We start from the raw sequence: 27,701 nt of genomic DNA on the forward strand, positions 1-27,701 counted from the left end.
TACATTCTTGGGTTTAGTCACTTATATCAGAAGAAAAGTTAAAATTAAGAAAAAACACCTTATTTTTGAAATCTAGGTATCTAAGACAAGGACTTAATATTTTTAAGACAAAGATCTTTTCCCCTGAATTATGCATATTATGATACATGCACAATTTCACATTCAACTGTTCACATTCAAGGAACCTCTAAAAGACCATGCTGTTTATTGCTGGCAAACATTTGGATTGTGTTCAGTTTTTAGCTACTGTGAAAAAATGCTATTCCAAAGGTTTTTCTATATGTCTTTCACTTACATATATTCACATTTGTATTGAATATACATTTAACATGGAATTATTGGATAATAGGATATATGTATGTTCAGCATTAACAGATTTTGGTAATCAGCTTTCAAGAGAAGTTATACTGACTTACACTCTTACCAGCAATTCATAAGAGTTCTAGTTACTCCACATCCTTCTCATCATGTGGTATTGTCAGTCTTTTTTGTTCTAATGTTTGTGTACTTATATCTCACTACGATTTTAAATATTATTTCCCTAATGATGGAAGAGACTGAATAACTTTTAATGTGTTTATGGGCCACTAAGATATTTTCGTTGGTAAAGTTCTTGTTCATATATTTTGCCTGTTCTACTACTGGTCTACTTTCTTTTTTACTTATAGGGGTTCTCTAGGACATGCATTACAACTATCATTTCTCAGTCAGTGATATACCTTTTATTATATTGAAAGATGTCTTTAACCACCAAAAATTCTTAATTTTAAGAATCCATTCAAGCAAAATTTTTCTTTAGGTTTAGTGCTTTTCAGGTATACTTTAAGAAATATTGGCCTAATAAAGAGCAGAAATATATTCTCCTAGACTTTCTTCTATAAGTTCTGTTGTTTTGCCTGTTACATTTAGGTGAACAATCCTACTTAGAACTGATTTTTTTGAATGGAGTGAAGTCATGAATTCAACATTTATTTTTTTCCATAAGTACCTTTTTTGAAAAGACAATCCTTTCCACACTACTCTATATTGCCATCCCTGTTGTTAGGGACTAGGTGTTTGAGTCCTGCCAAAATCCATGTATTAAAGCTTTAATTTCCAATGTATTCGGAGAGGGGGACTTTGAGAGTTAATTAGGGTTAGATGAGGTCATGAGAGTCCCATGGTATGGTGGGATTAGCATCCTTATAAGAAAGGACACCACACATGGTGCTCTCTCTGCTACCTAAGGACACAGGAAGAAGGTGGCTGTGTGCAACCCACAGAGACAGTCCTTACCAGACATCAACCCTGATGATCTTGATCTTAAACTTCCATTCTTCACAACTGTGAGTAAATAAATTTTGGTTATTTAAGCCACCCAGGTTATAGTATCTTGTTACGGTAACCCAAGTTGACTAATACAGTTGTCATAAATCAAGTCTCTCCTTGCATTTGTTTCTGAACTCTGCTGTAATGGTTTATATGTATATCTTTAATATTATTAATTATTCTAGATTTATATTAAATGTGTAAGTCTTTTGGTATAAGTCTTTCAATTTTGGTGTTTCTTTTTCCTTCAGGATTGTCTTGGCTATTCTTGCCCTTTTGAATCTCCATATAAATTTTAGAAACAACTTGCTAAGTTTCACAAAATTTTATGCTAGAATTTTCATCAGAATTGAATTAAATATATAAATCAATTTAGGAAGAATCTGCTTCTTTAGATTACTTTATCTCCAATACATTCATTAATTAGAACAATTTACCTGTAGAGAGGCGGGGGGGGGGGGATAAGCTTTAAACAAAACTCCATTTCTACCTTTCAAATCCTATATTTTTGTTTCTTAGTTTATCACTCAATCTATGAGTTCCAGTATAAAATTAAATAGCTGTGGCGATAGTGGTTATCTTCATGTCATTTTTCATATCAAAAGGAATTTTTTTGATATTTCACCCTGATGTTTGAATTATGTTTGCTCTAGATTGTTTTGTAGATACTTTTAAGCATACTATGGAAGTCCCATTCTATTCCAACTTTGCTAAGAGTTTATATTATTAATTGTGTTAAGCTTTATCAATTATGTTTCTGCATCTATTAAGAATACTGTGTGAGGTTTTATTTTATTCTGTTAATGTGGTTAATTACAATGACTGATTTTTTTTTTTTAATTTTAAACCTTTCATTGCTAGAAAAAATCCAAACTGGTTTTGTTTTTCTATGATTTTGTTCAGGTTTTTTGAATCAGTGTTCACAATAAACAGAAATTTTCCATTTAAATGTAATCCAATTATATTCAATTATCACTTTTCCCTCTAATGCCCTTGCCGTATCATTGTATCAAAATTATGCTGAGATCATAAAATGAACAAATGTTTTGTATTTTTTGTTTACTTTAGAAGTTTCTTTAAGTTTGGTTTCATTTTTTCCTTAAAAGTTTGGTAGAATTTACTGCTGAAGCTAGAATCTTGGTCTAGAATATTCTTTATAGAAAATACTGAATTATGTGATTCCTTTAATAGAAGTAGGACTACTCAGGTTTTCTATTTCCTTTTGTACCCATCTTGGCAAATTCAATTAACATAGTGTGACCTCTCTTTTGCAGAATCTGAGAATTATTTCCAGTGATTACTCCTTAGGTTTAATGTCAAAATGATTAAGTCTAGTAATATATGTGTGACATAGACTTTTTAGTTATTCACATTTCAAATTTTCTAGCACTTTTTCTAAATTGTATAGCTCTTATTTGAGTGAAGATCACTCACCTTCCACAGAAAAAAATTAACAATCATTGAAAGTTGCCCTAAGTAGTATAAATCTTCCATCACACTTCAGGTTGCCATAGCTACCGACACAGGTGAGTTTTCTTTTAAATATGTCCAAACAATTAACAAATACATATTAAGGCACACTAAAATAGACCTTTTCAAATCATAAAATCAGGAGGGTAATTCACTATACAAGTCACAAAATATGAATTTTATAAATGTAGAGAAAAGACAGATAATCTAGACTAACACATCAATCTTCCAAACAAAGAAACTGAGGTTCAGAAAAACTAAGTAGCTTATCCAAGATTATACAGTCAGTAAATGGAAGAGCTGGTGTTAACAACTGGGGTCTCCTGGGTATTGTTCTGGTAATTTTTTCATCCTCTCATGCTACCTACCATTCAAAGTACATCTTCCATTTGACCTTAAAAAGAGCCGAGCATACTGAAACTCGACTTATGCCTCTTCAAGACAGTATAAAAAAAGCTGAAAAAGCGCCCCTATCAGAGTAGTTAACATTTTTAGGTTTCATTTTGTTGTTTTTTTTAAACCACTTCTAGCCTACATTATGTTTCCGATGTCAGTTCCCTCAATTGTAAAATACAGCAGTTCTTGATTATCCCTCTAGACTTTCTGCTATTTCACTTTAACTGCCTTTCTACTCCTACTGTGCACCTCCAATGCTACTAAAATTATATTATACTTTTCAAAGTCAAACTAGAATGTTTTTAAATATGTACCAACTACACTTAAAATTCTTGTTGGCCAAGGAAGATGATATACATATTTGCACTATCTAGTACAATGTGAATAACATTCTATAAATATATAGTTGAAAAACTGGCATAGTATATTGGATAATCCTGTGGCCAAGCCTGTGAATTAAGGTGACATGATGACTACGTTCAAATATAAGCTCTGCCACTTATTACCTGTATGATCTCAAGGAAATTGCTTAGTTTTTCTGGGTCTCAGTTTCCTTATCTATAAAATAAAATTAATAATAGCATCTACATAGAGTTGCTGTGAAATTTAAATGAGATAATCTATTATCACAATGCTAGTCCCTAATAAGCACTCCAAAAATTTTAGCTATGATGTGATTATATTATTACTGTTACTAACTACTCCTGTGCCTGCGATTCACCATAGTTCTTCCCGTCCTTGTCCTGAGTGATTTGGAAAATTCTCCAAATCTGAGGGTTCAGTGAATCTCTTCTTTTTTTTGAGAAATGTATCTGCTATATAAATAGCAAGTCATCCAAATCCCATTAACTCTAGGTAATTTTATTTAATAATCATATTTTAAAAGTTGGACAAATAAATAAATGGCAAAGCAATTTTGATTAAATCCTGTTTTCTCAATGGCTATTTGGAATACATCATTCATATGCAAGCTCCAAGAATATTAAATAACAGATAAAATAAATAATGATCATAATGCAAACCACATTCTGATTCCCACTTCCCTGCAAGTACAACTCCATGTAAGACTTTTAAGAGCCAAAAAGTAACATGCTTATTAACTCTGGGTTACTCGGCTATACACACAGAGCTTAGCAGATCACGTGAATGTTTCCATATTCTCAGTTAAGCTAATGGTTCCTCAGAGCCCAGTTCTTATAACCTCTTAAGAATTTCAAGATTTGCCTGAAAAAGAGTATCATATTTTCATGACTGTGAATGAACACAAATTTGGAAAGCTCACTGAAAGCAAACCATCCTGGAGGACAGGAAATGGTCATTGTTTTCAAAGAAAGACAAGCCGATCCTCCACACAGGAAATCAAGCTGGTCTTAGGCGCTTGATCTCTTCTCCCTCCACACAAACCTGCCTGCACCCTGTGCACAGACCTCCCCTTTCACTCCACACGTGAAAACATGGTGGGGAATAAGAATAAGACCATTTACCAATGGAGGTAAAAGATATTTTTTTCAAAACTGCCATTTAAATGCATCCAAAGAGGAATATTCTCTCTTTTTCCGCATTTCATTTCAAAGTATTCAGGGATTTAGAGGGATTGTGGACTTGTAATAGGCAAGCAGTAAGCCTCTGGGAAAACCTGTTAAAAAAGACTCAGATCTAAATGACGTTTCCTAGATACACAGTGCTTTCTGCAGCAGGGCTCCGTGAAACTTTCACTAGAAAAGGTTGGTGCATTTCATCTTTTTCTTGTGAACAAAAACAATTACAATAATATAGCTTTATTGTTCGCTTGTTTTTTTAATTCTTGGGAGAAAAATGTTGTCATGAAGTACCTCTGAGTCTAGGAGTTAAATATCCCAGTTCAAGTCCAAATTAACCAATGGGAGACAAGGGGAGAGACCCAAAGCTAACCAACCAGTACAGAGGACTGACATCCTGTCAATGAGGCTGAGGACTAGCACACTCATAAAGGAGTAAAGACCACTATAACATCTTTGTAAAAAAAAAAAAAAAAACTATTTAAAATCTGTTTTGAATGCTTTATTTCATAGTCAAACTTGGGGGTTACAGAACAAATGTAAGTATTCTGATAGACACTCACTATAGTATAGTCCTTACAATCCATGCTGAAAGTCCTTTACCAGCACAACCCTCTTTGAATGAAGTCCCAGAGGACTGAACCCATATTAAATAAAAGCTTTAATATGAGGAGAATTACAGCAAGGTTACAATGTAATTAACCTGAGTTATCTTTCAAAACTCTTGCTGATGTATTTTCTGACATTTCAGACTACTTTCATGCTGTGATTTTTAAAATCAGCAAAGAGGGAGGTTTTCACATTAGTTCAAACTAAAAGGATAAAAGAACGTCTGCATACAAAGAAAAAGAGTTGGTCGATACTTTCTATCATTGTCTGATAATATTCTTATAACAGTTTTTTTTGTTGTTGTTTTTTTAATGGCCCTGTCCTATATGGCAAAGCCTTATTCTGTCCATCTCCTAGAGATTCCAGAGAAGGCTGTGATTTTTATTTACGACTCACGGTGATTCCCTTCACCACTTGGAGGGGGAAAAAATAGCAAAATCTGGGCTATTATCCTGTGTTTATAACAAGTCTATTACCATAGTAACGATTGTGATGTCACAAACCAAGAGCCAGATTCTCTCTCTGAAGGGGGAAGGGCAGCTTAGCTTGAAAGACGGACAAAAACATGTTTGGCCAAAGCAGGGTCAATGCTTGCAGTAATCACCAAGACACAGGGAGTTTCCCCTCTCAGGAGACAAGGGGGACAGGAACATAAAAGCAGCTCCCCACACCCAGAAATCAGCTACACCCACATTTCTGTATGCAGCTGTGCAAAAGGAGAATGGAAATCCAAAAAGAGTGTGGTATCACCATGGTCCCAATCAGGGGTATTCCACTGGGCCCATGGGCTGCCAAACATGGATGGGATCCAGGGGTGAGTCCGCCCAGGCACAAGAAATACTCTTCAGAACTAGTGCCTGATCAGATGGGGCCTCTATTACCTGAGAAGACAAGCAACTTGCCTCATGATGGCAAGCACTTTAAAACCAAGCTGGGGTTTTACCCCTACTGGGTCACACCAATTCACAGATCCACAGATCCTCAGGTTTATAGAAGAACTTACATTTCCCAAAAGATGTGCCCTTTCAAAAACAATCTTTTACAGGAACAAGTTGTATCTCTTGTCTACTGTTTCTGAAGTCGCCAACTAATATATATTCTTATTATGATACAGTCTAGGAAAGTTTTGTATACGTTTGCTGAAAAGGCAACTTCATATTAAAAAAAAGAATACTGGATTAGTAGTCAGAAGACAAACCAGTCTGTGGTCAAGTACTCAGAAGCGACATGACTCTGAGGAAGCCATTTAACCTACTTGAGCTTCAGTTCTTTATTTAATGATATCTACATGTTATTTCCCAGGCTTACTGTAAAGATCAATTTAAGTAAAATAATGAATTTGAATGAGTTTCATAAACCGCAAGGGATTTAATCCAAACATAAGGCCTTATTAGCTTTTTCACATAGCCAGTTTATAGTATAACAACAATTTGAACATTAAAAGCTATTTTCTTTCCTCGACTTCCTTGCCCGTCGAGGTGGATGATACAGTCAACTCTAAGTTACCCAAGGCTGATTATTGAGGGACACTGTGGTTCTAGTAATCATGCCATTTACTAGCTTACCACATGAACCTGTACATGGATGGAAAATTGAAAAATGAGTGTGCCTGGGCTCAATTACCTTGAATAACAACTCTGTTAAGAGTTTCAGCAAAAGGAAGAACTAAAATTATTTTAGCTAATTTGTAGTCCTCACTTTTGCATGGATAATCACTCACATCATGGTCAAGGAAGTCATGGTCAAGTCAGACAGGTTGGGACTAATCCAGACATGATACGAGCATTTTCTCTGTGTACAAAAAAGTATACTGCCCTATATATTTACAAAAGGAATCTGAATATCAGTCACGCATTCATTTATTCAACAAATATTGGTGGAACACCCAATGTGCCAGAGCTTACCACAAGCCTGAAAACCCCACTATTTTCCTGCCCTCCCTTGTGATATTACACAGAGCCCCTTGGCAAAGCTCGCCACCTGATTCTTAGAAACTATTCACCTCCTTGTTATCATGAGATGCTTGCCAGGTTTATTCCAGTGCAAGGGTCAGCAAACTCCAGTTCCTAGTGAAACCCTGTCTGCTGCCTTTTTTGTAAATAAAGTTTTATTGGAACACAGCCAGGCCATTTTTCTGCTATAACACCAGAAGTCAGTAGCTTTGATAGAAACAGTGTGACCGACCCGAAGCCTAAAATATCATCTAACCCTTTACAGAAAAAGTTCACTGACCCCCGTGCTACATAATATGACTAAATTAAAATTCATCTCTCTTATAAGTTTCTGCTGAGGAGCTCAGTTACAAAATGAGCTCCTTGAAAGCAGAGAAACTATCTGTATCTTTATTTTGTCACAAGAACTCTGGAGTGGGATAGAGTCAAGGTCTCAAACAGACAGAGAAAATTAAACATGTCCTTCCTTACATTTTGTTTTCAACAGATAAGTGCCTTGGAATTCCAAGGAAGACAGCATAAAACCACTGGTGTTCAGTTACTCTGGCTTCTAATTCCTCAGAGTTCCTACATCTAAGACTTCCAAGGCTCCATTTTTGGCCTCTATCCCTTTGCATATTTATTTCCTGATCTGATGTGGAATTAGAGTTAAATAGGAGCTGTGTGCTTGAATTCCACGTGGCTGGCTGAGCAGGAAACTCCAGGGCAGGTTTTTTTGGCATGCCAAATTCATGTTAGCCTCAGCTATGCTAATTTCTAAAGCTGTTTGCTTTGCTCAAATAAATCTTAGAAGGGAATTTGCATTTGGATGCACACCTTTCTATGTACAAATTATGTGCATGATAACCCTAGGGCAGAATAAGGACTGCAAAAAAAGAGGCATGATGTTTACTCAATGGCTTTCCTACTGCAGGTACTACATTAGGTGCTTTATATGCATTTTCTCATCTCATGGCCACAACAATCCCATGAAGTAGAACTGTGATCCCCATCTAACAGAGAGGGAAATTAAGGAGAAGAGGAGTTATGTCATTTGTCCATTCACAAAGCTGGTAAGTGACGGAGCTGAGATTCAAACCCTGCCCCTCTGACTCTGAAGTCCATGTTCCTTTCAGTTAGTCACCCTGGCTTTTTGATACCCTCATCATCATCAACATTTACCTCACTGGACAAACAAACATGAACCCTACATTTACAAAATTAGTAACCACTCATCTCTCCAGTTGGCCTATGCAAAATGTGTCTTTGGCACCTGGGAGATAAATTGGGCTCCTTCGCACCATAAAACAATCAACCAAAGGAGAAGAGGGGCACTAGAAAGGCAAACTTTGTATGATACATAAATCACATTAGCAATTAGTAGACAAACACAATTACAAGTGATTTTGACAGGAAATGGATTTTAACAACATATCTGAGGAACTCAGTATGAAAGGACACTTTTGCTAAAATTTAGTGGGATAAGCAAGAGATGATACCCATACCAAGAAGAAAAATATACAGAATACATTGTAAAGAATACAATGTAAAGAATACAATATAGAGAATACATTGTAAATGATATCTATAAATCCAGGAATTTATATATACAAATATCTTCACAGCTTATGAAAAAATAACCAAGTACCTATTTTCCTTAAAAAATACATCCATTAACTTCAGTGGGTTGTAAGTATGATTATCAATATTCAGTACTTATTATTGTACAATTCAATATACAGAAAAATAGCCAGCATAGCAATTAAGCATTCTAGCATAATTCCAAAAGTTTACACAAAGTCAGATACAATATTATTGAATGTCTTCTTCTGTGTGAAACATAAGTGCAGCCTAGATTGCAATATCACATAATGCCAGTCCATGGCCATCCAGCTCTACCACCGCCATCTAACTTTCTGGAAATAGAAGAACTGATTACCTTTCCACACAATGAAATTCAAATCTACATTTTTTTAAGCTCACAAAGAAAGCTATCCAGGAATAAGAAAGAGCTCTGGTGGGCACAGCAGTTGATCGCTGGGTTGCGAAGCTGCCTGCAGCCTCTGCAGCGCTGGTTCGATCCCCGGCCTCTGGGCGAGGGTCCCACATGGCACGCAGACCTCTCCTGCTGCCTGCTGCTCCCCTCAGCAGTGTATTTCGTCAGTCTGCCTGCTCTGCTGTCCCCTCTGGCTCTGGTGAATTCTCTCACCCTCCCGCACTTCTGACTGTACCCAGTGCTTGTATAAATAAATCTTTAAAAAAAAAAAAAAGAAGGAGCTCTGGTAAAGATGGTTAATCTAGATTGTTTCTTAAGTGAATTTAAAGAAGGCACATTGAGTAATGGGTCTGCGCACCAGATATAAAACTGCTCCTTCCTTCAGAAAACCCACAGAGGAGACCTGGTCTCTACCATGGCCCACTTCAACAATGGTTACTTTTTTTTGTTGCTAGCCAGTTGGTACACAGCTTATTTTTTTTAAGTATTTCACCCTTTTATATTTTAAACAGATGATTTTAGGGAAGGAAAATAACTTTTTATTTTTGGTCAGTGATAGGGAAAGTTTATTGTCAGTTATAAGTTTACAGTTTGAGTAGTAGCTTGGTGGATTTGCTTAATATAGCAGTATTACTCTAAATAAAACATTCACTAACATTTCTTAAGTTCCTAAAAGTCTTTTCCAACATTAACTTGAATATTTAATAATCATCCACAAGACAATTTTCTATAAATTATTATTATTGGAAACCCCAATAGTGACTTACCTGCTGGTGGCTTTATGAAAGGTGGCGGAATTAAAGGTACAATAATGGGCACATTGCCATGCTCCTTTGACCCTGCAGGTGAGTCACTGAGTCCATTTCCTGTGGCAAGCCCTGAATAGCCTGTGCTTATATTGTATGGTGAAATAACACTGTCCTCTGGTAATTTTGGTTTTGGCAAAGAATTTTCTGTAAAAGAAAAAAATCATATTGACTATACTTTCTCAAGTAAAATGGCCACATAACAAAATAAATTTTTTCCTTACAAATCTTTAAGCTCGTTACCAGAACTTCACAGACCATCCTGGACCTTTTTCAGTCTTGATACCATAAATCACCAATGGGTTCCTTAATAATTTTCTCCACTATGATAGCTAGCATCCCAATTGTATCATACTGATGATTTTTAGCACTGCAAAAGCCTACAGAAAATTGAGAGGCAATTAACCTTTTCCATATACAAAGTGATATATTAGCAAGCCTTGCTCTCTGGCTAGTGGGGGGAAAATCTAATAGGTGTCTCCAGCATTGTAACTAGGTCCCAGTGTATAGGAATGTAAGTTATAACATAATCAAAGGAACCAAAGAGAAAGAAGCAAATAATTAGGAAGAAAAAAAATGTTTCACAGGGTATGCCCACTCCATCCATGAATGCCCATTAAAAATTAACAAAAATGGGGCTTCCCCGGTGGTGCAGCGGTTGAGTGCTGGGCTGCAAAGCTGCCTGCAGCCTCTGCAGCACCAGTTCGATCCCCGGCCACCGGCAAGGGTCTCACATGGCGCGCAGACCTCTCCTGCTGCACCCACTGCTCCCCTCAGCAGTGTATTTCGTCGGCCTGCCTATTCTGTTCCCCACTCTGGCTCTGGTGAATTCTCTCACCCTCCCATGCTTCTGACTGTACCCAGTGCTTATATAAATAAATAAATCTAAAAAAAAAAATTAACAAAAATGAAAATAAAGAAAATTTATAATAATATTACCTTTGTGAATTGTATCCTTGCATATGAATTATTAAAAAAAAAAACCTCAACCATGGAAAGCAACTTTTTCCCTTTAGTAACATATACTTACTCTTCATGTTCCCTAGTGGCAAAAATTATTGCTTAGACCAAGTATGATTCAAGCTATTAGTTTATAGACTATAAAATCATGACTTGCATTTTTCATTTACAGTGAAATTGATGATACTATCTCTGTAACATGATGTGTACAATTTCATAGCAAGCTTAACATAAAATTTGTCACGTACGTTTGATTCCACATGCCTGCAGGACAGCTCATTTACATTTTGTTGCTTGGTATATAAGGAAAAGCTCTATCTTAGTGGCTGGAAATAAAATGCATGAACAGGTAGTTTATGCCAATAGATTCTGAATGCAATGTAAATACTGATTAAGTAAGTTGCCAATGACAATAATTAGTTTTACCCACATTTTATTAAAATGCCCCAAATGGGGGGCGGGGGTGGTAATGCACGCACATATTCTCTCTCTCTCTCTCTCTCTCTTTCTCTCTCTCTGTGTCTTTCTCTCTTTCTCTCCAAACACTCATTCCAAATTTAGGTTTGTAAATTCAGTCTCTCAATACCCACCAATGGTTCTATCACGAGATACCTGGCACTGCTACCCAATAAAATCAGTGTTAATTCAACCCTTTAGAATCTCTACATTTCCATTCATTGGTTCAGCTTTAGTGAAAATTCTTACAGAGGAAAATAGGATCCAGTCACATACTATTTTCTTACTCCTCATCTTACTGGATAGACTATAGGGTGGGAAAAAGATGAAAACTTCAAGAACAAAGCAAAATTACGGCTTTCCTTTACAACCCTTTATACTCAAAAAAGGGAATGGAAGAATTACCAAGCTAACTGTGATTCTCTCTTGTAGTCTTAAAATCTACACCTAACATTTCACTTAACAGAAAGCACCAGTCCTCAACAACTGATTTATCAAAGGTCTTAGGGAAGTTAAACACTGTCCCTTTCTTTAAAGTTGTAGGTAAGACTATACACAGATCTTAAGGTCCTTAGCCCTGATCTAGCTAGCTCCCTTTGCTGGAAGGAGATTAAGCTATGTCTCTTTTGTCCTCTTAAATTCTATGGAATTCTACTTATAGGTAAGTACTATTGGGGGCACACATTTAAATCAACCATTGACACAATCAACAAACAAGTCCCAAAGCAAGTCAATTCTGGCAGGTTGAGATAGTTAATGCTTCTTTGCATGAACAAAAGGACATTAAATGTCATTACCTTTGAGAACAGAAATATGCTGCCGAGTCTCTCCATCTGTAGGGTAGCTCCTGAATTCAATATCTTCACCATCTTTCAATTCAACCTTATCATAACCATACCAGCCAAGGAGTTCATTCATGGTGTTTTCTGCAAAGTTCTAAAAGAAAACAGGCTACTTATTTATATAATCAATAACTAGTTTAAAAGAATATATAAATCGAATTGCTTGCACTACCCGTTTGCTGCCAGCTCTGTCCCACCTCCCCTAGCGTTGTGTTCATTTTTCAAATCACGTTCAAAGATTGTAATGCATTTAAATTTCAGGATGGTGCATCCAATTATGACAGGCCTTCAGACATTTGCAATTTAAAGATAATAAGAAAAAGGGCATTTACCAATATTTTAGCATATTCTTCTGCAAAGTCTATACACTAACACAAAAATATTGAAAACTAAAGCACAGAAATAGCTAAGAAAAGATTTTGAAAATGAAAACAATTAATCGACCTCTTGTGGCTTAGATTAATTGAAAACACAATTGCTTTTTGATTCAGGTGTTTCTTTACATGATTCATTTAAGATAAAACAAAATCTCAGTAAAGAAATAATTTCTCAATTGTCAAACACTGCCACAAAGTAAGCTGAATAAGCTACAAAGATCTCTTTTTTTTAATTTTCCCTTTTGCAAGAGCATTCTTTAAAAATCAATGCATAATTTGCTTTTCAAATTTCATTAATGACAGACTTTCCCTGTGAAATTAAAGGTCATTATGATTGTCTTCTGATAAGCAGCATACAAGTATCAAATAACTCTAAGGTTACTACTGGCCAGCCCAGATTTTGGATAATGAATGGAAATACTTTATCAACTATCAATCAATATAATATAATTAATACTGTTATTGTAGATATCAAGCTGTGAAAATAATAGCTAGAGTTGGACAGGTTAAAGCTTCACTATCAGGCGAATGGTTTTTATGAACTTAAAAACTGCTAGATCTGGAAACAAAAGGTAAGACTGTGCGTATTGGTGGACTTAATGCTCATGTTTGACTTTCAAAGCATCTCGATCTGACAAACAGGGTGGAGTGGTAGTTACCAGGGGGATGTAGGGTAGGAGAACTGATCAAAGGTGCATACTTCCAATTCCAAGATTAACAAGTTTTGGGATCTAATGTACACTTTGGTGATTATAGCTAATACTACTGTATTATAAACTTGAATGTTGCTAAGACAGTAGATCTTAAATGTTCACACTACAGAAAAGGTAGTGACTATTTGGCAGAATGGTAGCTAATGCTATGATAGGGATCATTTTGCAATATATAAATGTACCAAATCAACAGTTATATATTCTAAACAGTATACAATGTTATATGCCAATTATATTTCAATAAAGCTGGAAGAAATTTTAACAAAAAGGAGATTATACTACACATTAAGGGTTTAATAAATTTTGTTGAATAAATTAAAAAACCCTCCATCTGGCAAGGCATCCTGAGCCTTCTAGACTGAGCTAGAAAAACTATTCTAACCTTTTCTGCGGCTCAAAGAATCTTTTCTCACTCTCCCTAAAAGACATTATTTCTGAATTGCACTGTGATGTATAATTTAGATACCTGAAACAGAGCACCCAGGCTAAGCCACAGTGTGCACAGCCTCAAAGTGAGTTTTGTGTTCTCTTGAATTTCACAATTTCAGATTTCAGCAGGGGTTGCATAAAAAAAGAAAAGATATTACACTACTGACTCCATAAAAACAAACTCGGCATTTCAAACCACACACAGCATGTTAGATTCTTTTGCTTTAGTGCCCACTTAAGCTCAGAGAACCAACTGGGTCGATCTGTGATGATAAAGTGCACAAGCAATTAAAAAAAACCTAGCTAGATTGATTCGGTGTTACAATCCACAAGGCCAACAGTCAGCTATATCAAGCTTTAGTGAGGCATTTACTCTTTCTGATGGCTGGTCATGTCCACATTAAATAGACATTCTTTTCATGAATGCACAAAGATGATATGATCGATATGAATAATAAGCTCGGCAACTTCTGGAATACCACTGAGGAGGACTCGGCTAAATGCTGCTCTACTCAATCAAAAGAAATCCTTTTAATGAGGCGTCAATCTCCTCTAACACCCAATTTCTTTCACTAAGCTGAGTGCCTGGACAGGAGAATGACAGTCCCTAAGCTAACAAATAGAGATCCTCCATCAATGGCCTGGCAGCAGAATCTCAAAGTATAATGATCGCACCTTGCATTGAAAAACCAATTGCCAACAGTGTTTAAAGCCAAGTTCAAGTCACCCTATTGGTCTGTATGCTGTTTGCCCCAATCTCTAAAAGTGTGCCAACGAGACAAAAAATTTTTGGCACAGTAACTCTTGGCCACCATATCCAATTTTGTAGACCGTCTGATTCTGGATACCTCTCTTTCTGGTTCTGTCTAACCTCTAAAGTGACACAAAGGCCACAGATGCATAATTCATGAAGCAACTTCCCAGCCAAGGATATAGATTTGTTTGTTTTAGTCCAGCTGCAAATCCATTCAGCCTTTCAGAGCCAATCTCAGGGATAGAATCCATAAGTTTGGGTAAAGGCTGAAACCTCAACTGGATTATTAACACCAAATTCATGTTATTTGGGTATTTTAACTGCATCACTTAGTTTATGGTTTGTACTGAAAAATTCTGAGCCTTCATGGAACAATCAATAGTACTTGATCTATTCTATGACTTCTAAGTTACTATAAATGTCAGTGAAAAACTCTAAAACATTCCCTTTCTTGTCATTGAAAATAAGAACATGTACCTTTATATTTTGAAAACTATGACTGCAAAAGCAGAAAGCAAAAGGTTACAAGGCCTCAAGCCATAAACCCCACCTTTCATGGAAGGAGAAACAAGATGACAGAAAAAGACACCAAGGTTTCTTGTAGTGTAACAAGAGACTATTACCTTTGTCTTACATACTATTATATTAAAAAAATCAAAGAATTCCAATGAATGAGTAATTTAAATGTTTTCATTTCTAGAAAGAATTTGATGGTAGCTATGGGCTTGAGAAACGAAATAGATTTTTGCAGCTATCCTCCAAGAAACAATATATTCTGAGAGAAATGAATTCAATGTTTATGGCCCATGAGGATTTTCAAGTCCTTCTGGTAGAGAATTCAAATGGTTTTTTCCAACATTTTTGGTATTATTATTCTTTAAAAAGGTTTCTATTTTTAAAATAATTCATTTCCTACATAAGTTGAAGTAAGTTTTTTTTTTTAAAGTGATGCATTAAAATGCTGAGAGATCTTTGAGACAAGAATGTTCAATAATAAGACAAGTTACTGTACTAAGGGAAATTGTAAAATTTGCTTCCCTAAAAATCTTCACCCTGCATTTGTCCTGGACCTTAAGACAGCAAACTTAAGTAGAGTCTCTTAAAGTCCCTCAAGCTCCAAGATTCTGTGAAATCAAACAACAACTACTTATACAAGAAATAAAATACCTTTTGCAAAGAAATATCATAATTATAGTGATCACACATCATAAATTTTACTGAACAGCCACTAGTTCAAATATTTTATCATTGCTCCCATAAACCATCAAAATGTGCCAGAAATTTCAATATTCTGGCATCTAAATCACATTTTGCAGACTGCCTCTCGCCCTTGGAAGTGGCACAAAAATCCACTCTCATACCATGTGGTCCAATTTGGGTTTGGAAAATAGGTCACTATAATTATAATGATAATGTCTAACACTTTTATAGCACTTTACAGTGCTTCCACATCCTTTAACGCTCTTGTTCCGTTCAATAACCCTGTAAGTTAGGTATTTGATTTCCACAATAAACTTTTGATGAATGTATGTAACATCCTCATTTTACACCAGAAAATTAGAGCATCAAGTAGGTAAATGAAAGGTCTGAAAGATCACCCAGTAAAATCAACTAAAATACAGATCTTCCAATTCTTATACTAAATCTTTTTCTATTATAAATTCTGTATAGTCAAATGTGTCAGCAAATCCAAAGATAACCACGTCCATAATTCTCACATTTAAAGAGCTTTCCATCCATGGCATATATACTAATACTACGATTTCACCTGCTTTGGGATTAGTGATTTGCCACTATTCTCCTAACTATTTGTATTGTTGGAAATTTAATCTCATTTTTACAATTTTTTTTACTCATTTCTGACTCTAACCACTTTGCAATTCTAATACTTTACCCCTAGACCTCTTCCTTGTCCTTTCCGATGCCATTCTCTTGCCTACAGGACTCCAGAGGAAAGAAAACAATCCTAAGGATTATTCTGAAACCATGATGTCTTCCTAGAATTAAAAAAAAAACAGGTCATAGAAAGATGGCGGAAAGCAGGAAATTTTACTATTTCCCAACTCTTCCTGAGTTCTTTTGATACTGGCAAAATTTATTTTTATTTGAACTTAATTCCTAGGGCATTCATTAAATATTCTCCTTATTCAAGTGGAAATATTCCTAGTGTCAAAGTTCAATCTATATGATTTTTAATTGAAAATTTTACCAGGTAAATAATAGAGCTGACTGCAAGTCACTTTGAAAATAGTGGTAATTCCAAATTCTTAAACTACCTCTGTAACACAAGTATGTCAAAGTCTTCAAAAAGGATGAATAATTTTATTTTGAAAACACCAAACATCTTAAAAAGTAGGTAGGCACCACTTATTTCTTTCATACCAGGTCTTGCATAACTGAATATTAATGTGTTTTTAACTTTGTAATCTATCCAAGAAGGCAGAAAGTCTTCAAAGTGCTCCCAATCATTCATTCAAATGAGGGAAAAATCATGTCCTCCCTCTCCCCACAAATATAATTTCCATTTTGACTCCAAGCCCCAATTCTAGTAAAATACATTATGTATCTCACATACACTGTAAGTCAATTGAGGACAGAACTCTTTTACTTCATTTTATGCTTCATCTTACATGATACCTAGCACTTAGAATGCACTCAATAAATGTGCTAATACATTTAGATACATCCACAAATATTTTTTAAAAATGTATTGACGGAGAAGAATGATAAAACAAAATTATCAGATATCTGATTCTAAAAATAAATAAATGAAAGTTAAAACAAATTATAATATCCAGTGTTAATGAAGACTCTCAAACTATTGGGAATTTAAGTTGACAACTTTTATTTATTTATTTTTTTAAAGGTACTTTCTTGTCTTTTTTTTTTTTTTTTAACAGATTTATTTAATTATTTATATAAGCACTGGGTACAGTCAGAAGAGCAGGAGGGTGAGAGAATTCACCAGTGCCAGAGCATGGAACAGAACAGGCAGACTGACGAAACACACTGCTGAGGGGAGCAGCGGGCGTGGCAGGAGAGGTCTGTCACACCATTTGGGACCCTCGCTGGCGCCTGCAGCCAGGGATCGAACCCGCGCTGCAGAAGTTGCAGGCAGCTTAGCAGGCCAGCGCTCAACCACTGTGCCACCTGGGGAGGCCTGACAACAACTTTTAGAAAAGGTAATTTGACTCCATCACTAAAAGCCTTAAAAATGTACATATTCCTCCTAGGAATCTACCCAAAAGACACAAAAACATTAATTCAAAAGAACACCTATACCCCTGTTTATTGTAGCACTATTTACAATAGGTAAGATACAGAAACAACCCAAATGCCCAAAAATAGATGACCAGATCAAGAAGATGTGGTGTGTATACACACACACACACACACACACACACACACACACACGATGGAACACTATTCAGCAATCAAAAAGATAAACTCATGCCATTCACAACAACATGGATGGAGCTAGAAGGGATCATGCTCAGTGAAATAAGCCAAAAGGAAAAAGAAAAATATCGAATGGTTTCATGTACAGGAGTAATACAGAGGGACAATAATAATAATAAAATGCAAAACTAGCAGGCAACCATAAATAAGAGACATTCTGTAAGAGAGGAGAAGAAAAGGGATCAAAACAGGGGAGAGAAGAGCACAAGGGACTAGGGTGAAGGTTTGCCAGTGATGGGAATTTTCCGGGGAATACACAGTGATGTAAAAGATATAAATTAAAAAAACAAACAAACAAACAAACAAAACCCACATATCCTTGACTCAGCAATTTTATTTCTAGATATTGTGGGAAATATTCTGAAGAAATAGGTGCAAAAATATGCATTTTCAGGAATATTTATATCAGTGCTATTTTCCTAGAAAAAAATTGTATGTCAAACAATAGGAATTTAGTCAAGTAAATTAGAGCTTCATTACAGAATGAGTAAAATGGAATACTATTTTGCCACTAAAATATATACTTCATGTAAATTTTTGCTGCCATGAAAAGCTATTAACAGTATATTAAGTTTTAAAAGGAAGGTTAGTATTCTGAGACCATTTTTTTAAACTATATATCAGACATAGAAAAGGGCATGAAAAGACATATATCAAAATGTTGACAGTAATTGTTTCTGGGTGAGATAATCACAGGCTTTGTTTTCCCTTTTGTTTATTTGAATTGCTTGCTCTACTATTTGTATGTCCATTTATTATTTCTGTAAAAATTAAAAGATATTTTTAATTAAAAATTAATTAACACAATCTTCTCTTAGACAGGCATGTCAGCTATGTTCACAATCCTAATGACAACAAAAAGGATCTGTCAGTTTCATTACTTAACTTCAAAACATTCTGACACACATTATCCAAGAAAGTGGGGCATATGAGAAATACTTACAAAGGAAAAGGAAACCCCCACCTGAGCAACTTACAAGGTAGGAGAAAGCAGCGCAAGTATCTCTGCCAGTTAAGGTTATGAATAATAGAATGATGGTTAATTTTGGAAAATATTTAACTCCCTTTTCACCTTCATGTAGTCTGACAGACTTCACACTACGTCTCTCTTAACAATCATTGGACTTGCTAATAAAGATTTGAAAAGAGAGGCAGTTTCTTTTGTCGGAAGTAGGAATTTAACTTGATTAGACATCTAACTATTCCTGGGGCCTCCCTGTTGGCACAAGGGGTGAAAGCACTGCACTAGGAAGCAATCCGCAGCCTTGGCAACATGAGTTCGATCCCCGGCCGGCCCGGGAGCAACCCACATGGCGAGGCAGACATTTGCTGTCTTGTCCGCTGCTCTGCTCAGCAGTGTATTTCAGTCTGTCTGCCTGTTCTGTTCCCCACTCTGTCTCTAGTGAGACCTCTCACCCCCCACATCTCTGACCTGCAGCTCTTGTACGCATACATAAATAAATCTTAAAAAAAAAAAAAGACATCTAACTATTCCAAGGTCTGACTTGGGACTAAGTCTAAGAGTCATTTCTCCTAGCACTGACCCAGTGGATCAATTTTATTTTATGGTTCTGCCAAGAACAAAGCTGTGAGGTAACATTAAAATAGTACTGGAAGAGCCCTTTACAGATGACCAAGTACTGCCATATTGATGATCCCACTGAATCAGGAGGTAGACCTAGAAGACCCCCTCCCCACAGACTGCCCCAGACAGAGGGTCATCAACATGATGCAATAATAAGAGCCCCAAACTCGCACTCTTGGGGCCGCCTTTACCCATTGAGTCCTGCTGTTTTTACTTGAACTACAGTTTTTTAGCTTGAAATCCTTTGAAGATAGCCACTGCACTCCATTTGGGTCATTGTGAAGTGTTGTTTTCAGTCACAACACTGTAATTATAAGTCAGTTCTTTGGGCAGAGGACATGGCTCAAGCATAGATCAGACCTGAGGAGAAAGCCTTGCTCTCACCAACATATTCTGAATTGGGTGATGTTACAATTAGCAAATGAAGCCAAAATCACGTGATTCCACATGTCTTGTGGTAAAGAGCAGACAGTTACATCCCCATGTTTTAATCTCTGACCAGGACATCAAATGTTCTAAAGGTCAAACAAATGCTGTGAGATTGCAGAGATCAGCCCTCAAGCTAACACTGGCAGGCGTGGCAGGTGTGCAGCTGTGCGCAGCTGGGTCCTATCACAGCTGCAGAACTGCCCTAAAAGTCACCAAGACTTGTTATATTGTTTCCTGTCCATGCCAAAGCCACGGGCCTTGAAGCGGGACAGAGTCCTACAGCCCTTCAGTTATATAAGTGATATTCACACCCACCCACCCGACCATGCACAGATCCTATAATATACATTCAGCAAACCTCTCACCACACGCTTTCATGTCCATTTACATGTTTCAATTGGCACCATCAAAAACAAAGTACTCTGTTTTTTCTCATTCTACCCTGTACCCGTCTCTTTTAGGAAAATATTCAATAATCTTATTAGCCTGAGAGCACAGTGTGGCTGACTTCCCGAATTCCACAAGAGCAAGTTTTAGACTTCAGAGATTTTCTAATAAATTTTGTTTTAAAGAAGAAGTATAAAAACTTCATAAAAGGGACATTTCCTTAGGAGAGAAAAGGTCCAGCCACCTTAACAAGACACTATCCTTCCCTGGAACTCTCCTTTTACAGACACTCCTCGCTTTGGCTCACAGATATTTGCCTTTTTTGAGGCCCTGTTTTTGACTTTCCTTTTAAAACTCTGTTACCTCTTGGTTTCTGTGAGTCTGTCTTTCATACAAGGAGTGCAGGGCTTGGCTTCTCAGAGCAGTGCTTGGCAAGCACAGAGGCAGGAAACGCAGAAGGGAATGAGTCTGTCAGACTCATTTTCTTCTAGTTCAAATGTTTATTTCAGATTCGGGAGGAAGTGGAGTGGTTCCTTTCCATTTCCTCGTCTCTGGAACCTGCAAGTTGCATAAGGTTCGGAGAATCTCACTCTTCTGCATATCATACTCACAGGTTCACAGATGGAGAAAAACATTTTTCAAAAACCCCTAGGCTAATCAGAGCAGAATGCATAGCTTTCAGAGCCCTCCCAGGACCATCTCTGAGGGGTTTAGACTGAAGCCCTGAGCAGGACAACTGAGAGCAATATGGATGACAAGGCTGGTGGATTCAGGAACGTTGTACCCCACCTCCTAAAAGCCCTCGTCCTGCTGACGTTAGTCCCCTGCCACGTGGCACACCTGAGGCTACTGCTCAGTCAGGGAGGAGGTCTGACATAATTTGTGATTGCCACCATGAGATCTAGCCCCAAGCCCACTTTCTAGGTTCCTGGGACTTACCGAGTCTGACACCAGGATGGAGTTTCAATAGCAAAACTGAAAAAAATGCCTGTTTTAGTAATGAGCTGATATCAAGCTTATACATGCTGACTTTTCCTATCCACACTCTGACTTCTCTACTTTTTCCTAAAAGTCAAACTATTTCACTGTACTCACCAGCTCAGCTCTGCAGCTTCCTTTATTGTCTATGCAATTGACACAGGTCATTTTGAATGCCAAATGGAGACCATCAGAAACCAAAATAGAAAATCTTGTGGTAAGTTTACTACTAAATTCTAACAGATGTGCCTGCCTCTAACTGTAGGCATCAAGGCTGAAACATAATTTTAGGTACAAATTACTTAATGAGAATATTTATAGACAGAAAACTTCAAAAAAGTAGACCCCAAGATATTTAACACAGGTTATCCTGTAGTTTAGTGACTGATAACAAAAAAATTGCAAATACATTAATTATGGTTTGTTTAGGAAAGTTTCCAGAGCAGTGTTTGATCTAATGGAGTTAGTTTTCTCAGCGTTTTAAAAGATAAAAATCTGACTCATTATCTCTATTTGTAGTTTAGATTTTTTTTAGTTACATCATTGTTCCATAGCCACTAGTCAATCACACTCACTAAGATTTATGTATTCAAAACATATACACTTAAATGCAACTATACTTTTACTTACACATATATGTACAGTCACACATCCAATGGTACAAATTAGTTTTTATAGTATATCTACCATGGCCTGGATGAACTTCTGAAATGAATCTACCTTTCCATATGATAGAATTCCTCCTAATATCATTTCATTATGACATGTGAGCTAACAATATGCCAAAGACATTACATTAGATACAATCACAATATTCATTTTAGAAACAAAAGGTCAAAATATAAGTTGATTTGCCATCTAATTTTTTTTAAAACCTTTTTGTTGGTAACTAATTAAGGTATAGGATTGAAAGTGCAGTCATGAATCTTCAAGAACCAGGATGAAGGGAGGGAGAAAGATAAAGAAACATTGCAAAGGTCATGAGACAAATATTTCTACTGGAAGATAGTTTCTACTAAGTACACTTAAGCAAGCCATGCCAAGTCATGTACTTTTCACACACAAAATTATATTGTATCAAATTTAAATTTGTTACAATTGCCATGTACATTAAACCAGTGATAAGGAAAATGTAATTCAATATCTGATCTAGTGAAACAGCAACCAACATTAGCTCCCAGCCACATGAAGACAATCTCCATGCCATTACTGGTGTCAGCTAAACCTCAGCCAGTGCGTCTTCTCCAGACATTTTTAAATAAATATGTGACTATCTCAATTAGGAAATCTTGGGGGGGAAAAAAGTCTGTATGATGAGGCAATTTTGTTGCTCATTCTCAGTGCCCTGCATTTGCTGTACTTAAAATAGACACTTGTACCAATGTCCTTTCTATTACCCGAAGGGGAAAAAAAATCACATACACACCAGTCCTTTTTCTTTCAGCTCGCAGAGAAGCAACTTGATCCAACTAGTGTTGAAACCTGAGTAGGTCACCGTACACCACGATAAAATTCCCTAATCCCTGAGCCAAATCTCCCGAAGGGGGGCCTCCTCCTGATCCTCCACTTCCCAGGCTGACTTTTCCATTCGCTCTCTCCTCTTTCCCCCTTTCATTTCCCCTACCTTCAAGCCTTGATATGTGATCCGCAGTGGGGGCTCAGGTTTCCGTTTTTACAGCTTAGGCCGTGCTAGCTGTATACATTCCTTTCTTTCTGCCGGGCAGTGATTACTTACTAGGGCTTAGTTTACACTGGTCCAGATGAAAGCCGTTCAGATGAAGGCAAACACAGCCAGGCAGCTCCAGCGGCACCGATATGAAGCTGCACAAGGCCACATTGTGTTCTCGGTGACATTTTGTTGCACATATTTTTATACAGGGCAACCAACTTGTTATGTTACTCTACACTTCAGGTTTGGGGAAATGGAGGGGTAATAATACCACGAGGTGTGCGGAGAGGTTTCATTGATGACGTTATTAATACTAAAAGCAGAAAAATATTCATGAGTTCAGAACCCTTCCACCTTTTGACTTTGAGAAATCATTTTTAAAATAAGGACTTTTATTACAGGAATGCCTCCTAAACTTTTTTCACTAGAAATGTAATTTCATGACTCACTGACACGGTGTCTGTATGGACATGACTGAAGATTTCAGCCAAAGGTCTCCTATACATTGTTCCAAGCCAGAGAGAAAAAACCCATCCTACAGGCAATTGAATTATTTGCAGTGTAAAACTTCTTTTTTAATGCTACTCTGTACTAAGATGATGAGGACTGAAACTTCAAATGGTAGGTGGTGATTTGGAAGAAAAATAACATTTTAAAAGAGGAAATTCTGTGCACGAAGGTTAATTCCATACTTAGTCCTGCAGCATTGGCTAAAAATTGTGTAATTTTCCCCCTTCACACAATGTTGTTTTTGTTTCTTCCTCACCAGTTCAGACAAACATCTGTTATACTGTAGAAGGACAACTATCTCCCAAACCACGGAGTGTGCCCGCAGCCAAAGTCAACAACTTGAGCCCCAAGCATAGAGCACAGTCAGCCTTTATATCCAGCCGGGATAACATTTCACATGTTTTGATTAAAATTAGCTAATTTGTAATTCTAGAACCTATGAAACTTAAAAGCTGCCATCCATATAGATCACATTAGGCAGTGTTTTAAAGGGCCAGTGCACACAGTGATGTCCTAGTGGCTCGCCTCTCTCCTCTTCCTCCACCCCCAACTAAAAGGAAAAGGAACCTGGACACAGGGGACAGTGAGGATGAATGGTTACTGTGGACTGCTTGGATTTCACCCCCATTCGAAGGGAACTCCTACTTGTCTTATTTTTGGATAGCAATCACTGGAATCAACGATGGTTTCCATCACATGGAATAGCACTGATTTCCAAAGCAAATCTCCTTACCTCTTCTTAAACTGATGCTGCACCTTGTGCTTCCAGGCACTAAGTCCCTCATCCAGAAATAAAAACCCAAGTTCCCAATTCCAGATTTCCACAGACATTTTCTGGAAGAAAGGAAAGCTAAGCATATGCACTTAAGGCATGGGCTTCATACAAGGCACGCTCACAGAATAGCCTATTCTGACCAAGAAAATGTCAAATCGCAATAAATTTAACTAAGTTGCAATGCCATTTTCACCCAGTTTGTCCCTTGATTCAAACTTAACCAATCTAACTAACCAAGTCCTGGTCGGCAGTGTTAGTGCTTCTCTGCAGAACATGGGGAACACCAAGACGCTGCAGAATGAAAAATCAAAGTACCCTGAAATCTGTCACTTGTCTGTAACTCACAAACAGGAAAAAAATATATATATATATATATATTTTTTTTTTTTAATTCAAGAGAGAATGGTGACCTCAACACCGAGCAAAACGCAAGCCGGGCAAACCTTTCAACTTCTTGGAAAATAAGGGGGTGGGGATGGGGGCCACGGAGGCCCGGAGCTGAGCGCGGCTCTTGTGCAATCGCTCCAACGCGAACAGCTGGAGCGCCAGGCGGCTGCGCCCGCCACCTCTGGAGCACCGCTGGCCTGGCGGGGAGCCCGGCCTCGCCGGGAGGGCTCGGGCTGGCCTTTCGGAACAATGGGCAGGCGCCCCGCGAAGGCCGCCCCTCAGACCGCGATCCCCGCGCGGGGCTCGCCTCGCCTCGCCGGGTCGGCGCGACTGGGACCTGAAGCCCGCACAGGCGAGCCGGGGGCGGCAGCCGCGCGAGCAAAGCGGGCCGGGGCGAGCGGTACCCGCCGAGCCCAGAGCCCGAGCGGTACCCGGCCGCGCCGCCCGGGCCGCAGCTCGCCCCGCACTGACAGCCTCGGGGCGCCGCGGCCGCCGCTCCTTGGGGGGAAGCGGGACGCACGCGAGGAAACGCGCTGAGGAGAGAGGGGCGCGATCGCGCGCTGCCGGGGTGCCGCGGCCGGGCGGCCGCTAACTTTGAGGGCTCCGAGGGCTGGACCCGAGGAGGAGCAGAAAACTCCCGCGCTGACTAGAAGAGCCTCCTCGCCCAGCCCTCCGCCCCGCGGGCCCCGGCATCCCCCCTGAGGCGCGCGCGTGCCAAGCCGGGGCTGGGAAGGTTCCACGGCCCGTGGCCCCCGGGCACCCCCACCTCCACCCCCATCCGAGCTGAGGGGGCGCCCCTCGGGACGCAGCCGCGAGCAGCCTCCGCCGCGCACCTGGAGGCGGCGCCGCGCCGCCCGGGCATCCTGCGGGAACTGACAGGCGCGCCCGAGCCCCGCGCCGCGCGCCGGCCCGAGGGAGCGCGCGGGAGGCAGCGCGCGGCGCCCGCACCCGAAGCCCCCGCACCTTCATCTCCTCGTTGATCTCCCTCTTCACGGGGTGCGCCGGCTTCCTGCTCCTCTTGTTTTCCGGCGGTCGCCCTTCCTTCTCCATCTCTGCCATGTTCTGTGCGCGGCTCCTGAGGAGATGAAATGGCTGCTGCGCCGCCGGCGGCGGCGGCGGGGCTGAGGCTGGCGAGGCTGGCGGAGGCGGCGGGGCCGGCGGGGCCGCGGCCGGCGCCGGCGCCGGGGCTGGGGCTGGGGCCGGGGGGAGGCGGGCGCCGGGGGAGCGGGGTCTCGCCTAGCGGCGGAGGACGTCAGAGGCCGTCAGAGGCGGAGGAAGCTCGCGGAGTCTCGGGGATGCCGCCGCCGCCGCTCCTGCGCCCGCCGCCGCCGCCGCCGCCGCTGCCGCTGCCGCCGCCGCTGCCCCTGCTGCCGCCGCCGCTGCTCGCGCCGCGCCCGCCGCTCCCGCCGCCGCCGCCGCCGCCGCGCTGCATCCTCGGCGCCCCGTGCGGCCGTCAGCCATCTTCCGCCGCTCCGTCCGTCCGCATGGGCGCGGGGGCCGAGGCCGGCGCGGGGACGGCCGCTCGGGCGAGCGTGCGCGGCTGCGAGTGCGCCCCGAGAGCGCCAGCCCCGCGCCCCGCGCCTCCCGCGAGCCGAGCCGGGGGCGGGCCGGGGCCGGGGCGGGGCGGGGGCGGGGGCGGCGGGGCGGGGCGGGGGCGCGGGCGGGGGAGCGGGGGGCGGCCCCAGCTCCCGGGCGGGCGTGGCCTGCGCCGTCGCCGTGCGCGCGGGTGCGGCGCGGCCCCGGGGGCTGCTCGCGGCCGTCGGCGGCTCCGCGGCGGGCCCCGGGACGCGGCGCCCCTCGAGGCCGCCCCCTCGGCCCGACGCCCGCGCGCCCGGCCGCCCCGCTGGGCCCTCGGCCGCCGCTGGGGCGCGGTCCGGAGCGGGTCTGCGGGCCGCACCGGGAAATGAATGGGCGGGGGGGGGCGCGGGGACCTGCGGGCGCGGGTCCAAGGCCCCGGGCTCCCCTGGGGGGGCGGCGGGCGGCTGCGCCGGGTCTCGGCAGGCGCAGTCCCGACCGCCGCCCGGCCGCGCGGGTGCCGCGGCCCCTCCGAGGGCCACCGTGGCGGGGGAGGCGGGGGCCCTCGAGCGGTCCTCACGCCCGGCCTGGCGGGTCCCCAGCGCGTCGCGGGCGCCGGCTGCGTTGGCAGGAAAGCTGTCGGCTTCCAGCGAGCCGCTCAGAAGCAGGACAGCTCAGCCTGCAGCCCGCAGTCTTTATTTATTTTCTTTCTTTTCCCTTCTGCGCGCTCTGTCTCTCTCCCCCCTTCCTGCCTCCCCCTCTCTCCCTCTCCCCCCTTCTCCTCTCCCCTGTCTCCCGCTCCCCTTCTCTCCCCCTCTTCTCTCTCTCTCTCTCTCTGTCTCTTCCCTCTCTCCCCTCTGTCCCCTCTCCCTCTTTCTCCTCTCTGTCCCTCCCCTTCTCTCCCCCTCGCCCTCCCTCTCTCCCCCCTCCCTTCCCCTCTTTCTCTCCCCCTCTCCTTTTCTACCTCTCCCCCCTCTCTCTCCCCCTCTCTCCCCCTCTCTCCCTCCATCTCTCTCTTTTTCCCCTTCTCCTTCTCTACCTTTCTCTCTCCCTCTCTCCCTCCCTCTCCCTCCCTCTCCCCCTCTCCCTCCCTCTCTCCCTCTCTCCCTTTCTCTCCCTCTCTCCTTCCCCCTCTCCCTCCCCCCCTCACTCTCTCCCCCCCCTCTGTCTCTCTCTCTCTCTCTCTCCCCCCTCCCCTCTCTCTCTCTCTCTCTCTCCCCCCCTCCCCCCTCTCTCCCCGCCCCCCTCTCTCCCTCTCAGCTTTGCCTGTGACCCCGCGCGCACCCTTGTCACCGCGCCCTGGGTTAACCCAGAGGGACTGGGCCGAGTGGGTGCAGCTGGGAGCGCAGGGCCCCGAGCGTCGCGCTTTCTCCCGGAGCCGGGACGCCCTGCCACGCCGGGCCCCCGGCCCCTCCCCGCCCG

The 27,701-nt window shown here is 41.0% G+C and overlaps 1 protein-coding gene across 1 annotated transcript in view; it reads right to left on the minus strand.

Annotated features, from left to right (window-relative positions):
* The window catches only part of SOBP (sine oculis binding protein homolog), a gene marked incomplete at both ends in the record, with an annotated part of 138,129 nt that extends 112,306 nt beyond the window's left edge, over positions 1-25,823 (minus strand). Inside the window, 3 exons of the mRNA XM_084257341.1 lie at positions 10,016-10,201; positions 12,268-12,406; positions 25,728-25,823. Of these exons, the coding sequence (XP_084113467.1) occupies positions 10,016-10,201; positions 12,268-12,406; positions 25,728-25,823 (421 nt within the window). The remainder of the gene's footprint in view (positions 1-10,015; positions 10,202-12,267; positions 12,407-25,727) is intronic.
* Between the last annotated feature and the right edge of the window lie 1,878 nt (positions 25,824-27,701).

This window comes from Talpa europaea (assembly GCF_964194135.1).
Source record: "Talpa europaea genome assembly, chromosome: 2".
Taxonomy (NCBI): Eukaryota; Metazoa; Chordata; class Mammalia; order Eulipotyphla; family Talpidae; genus Talpa; species Talpa europaea.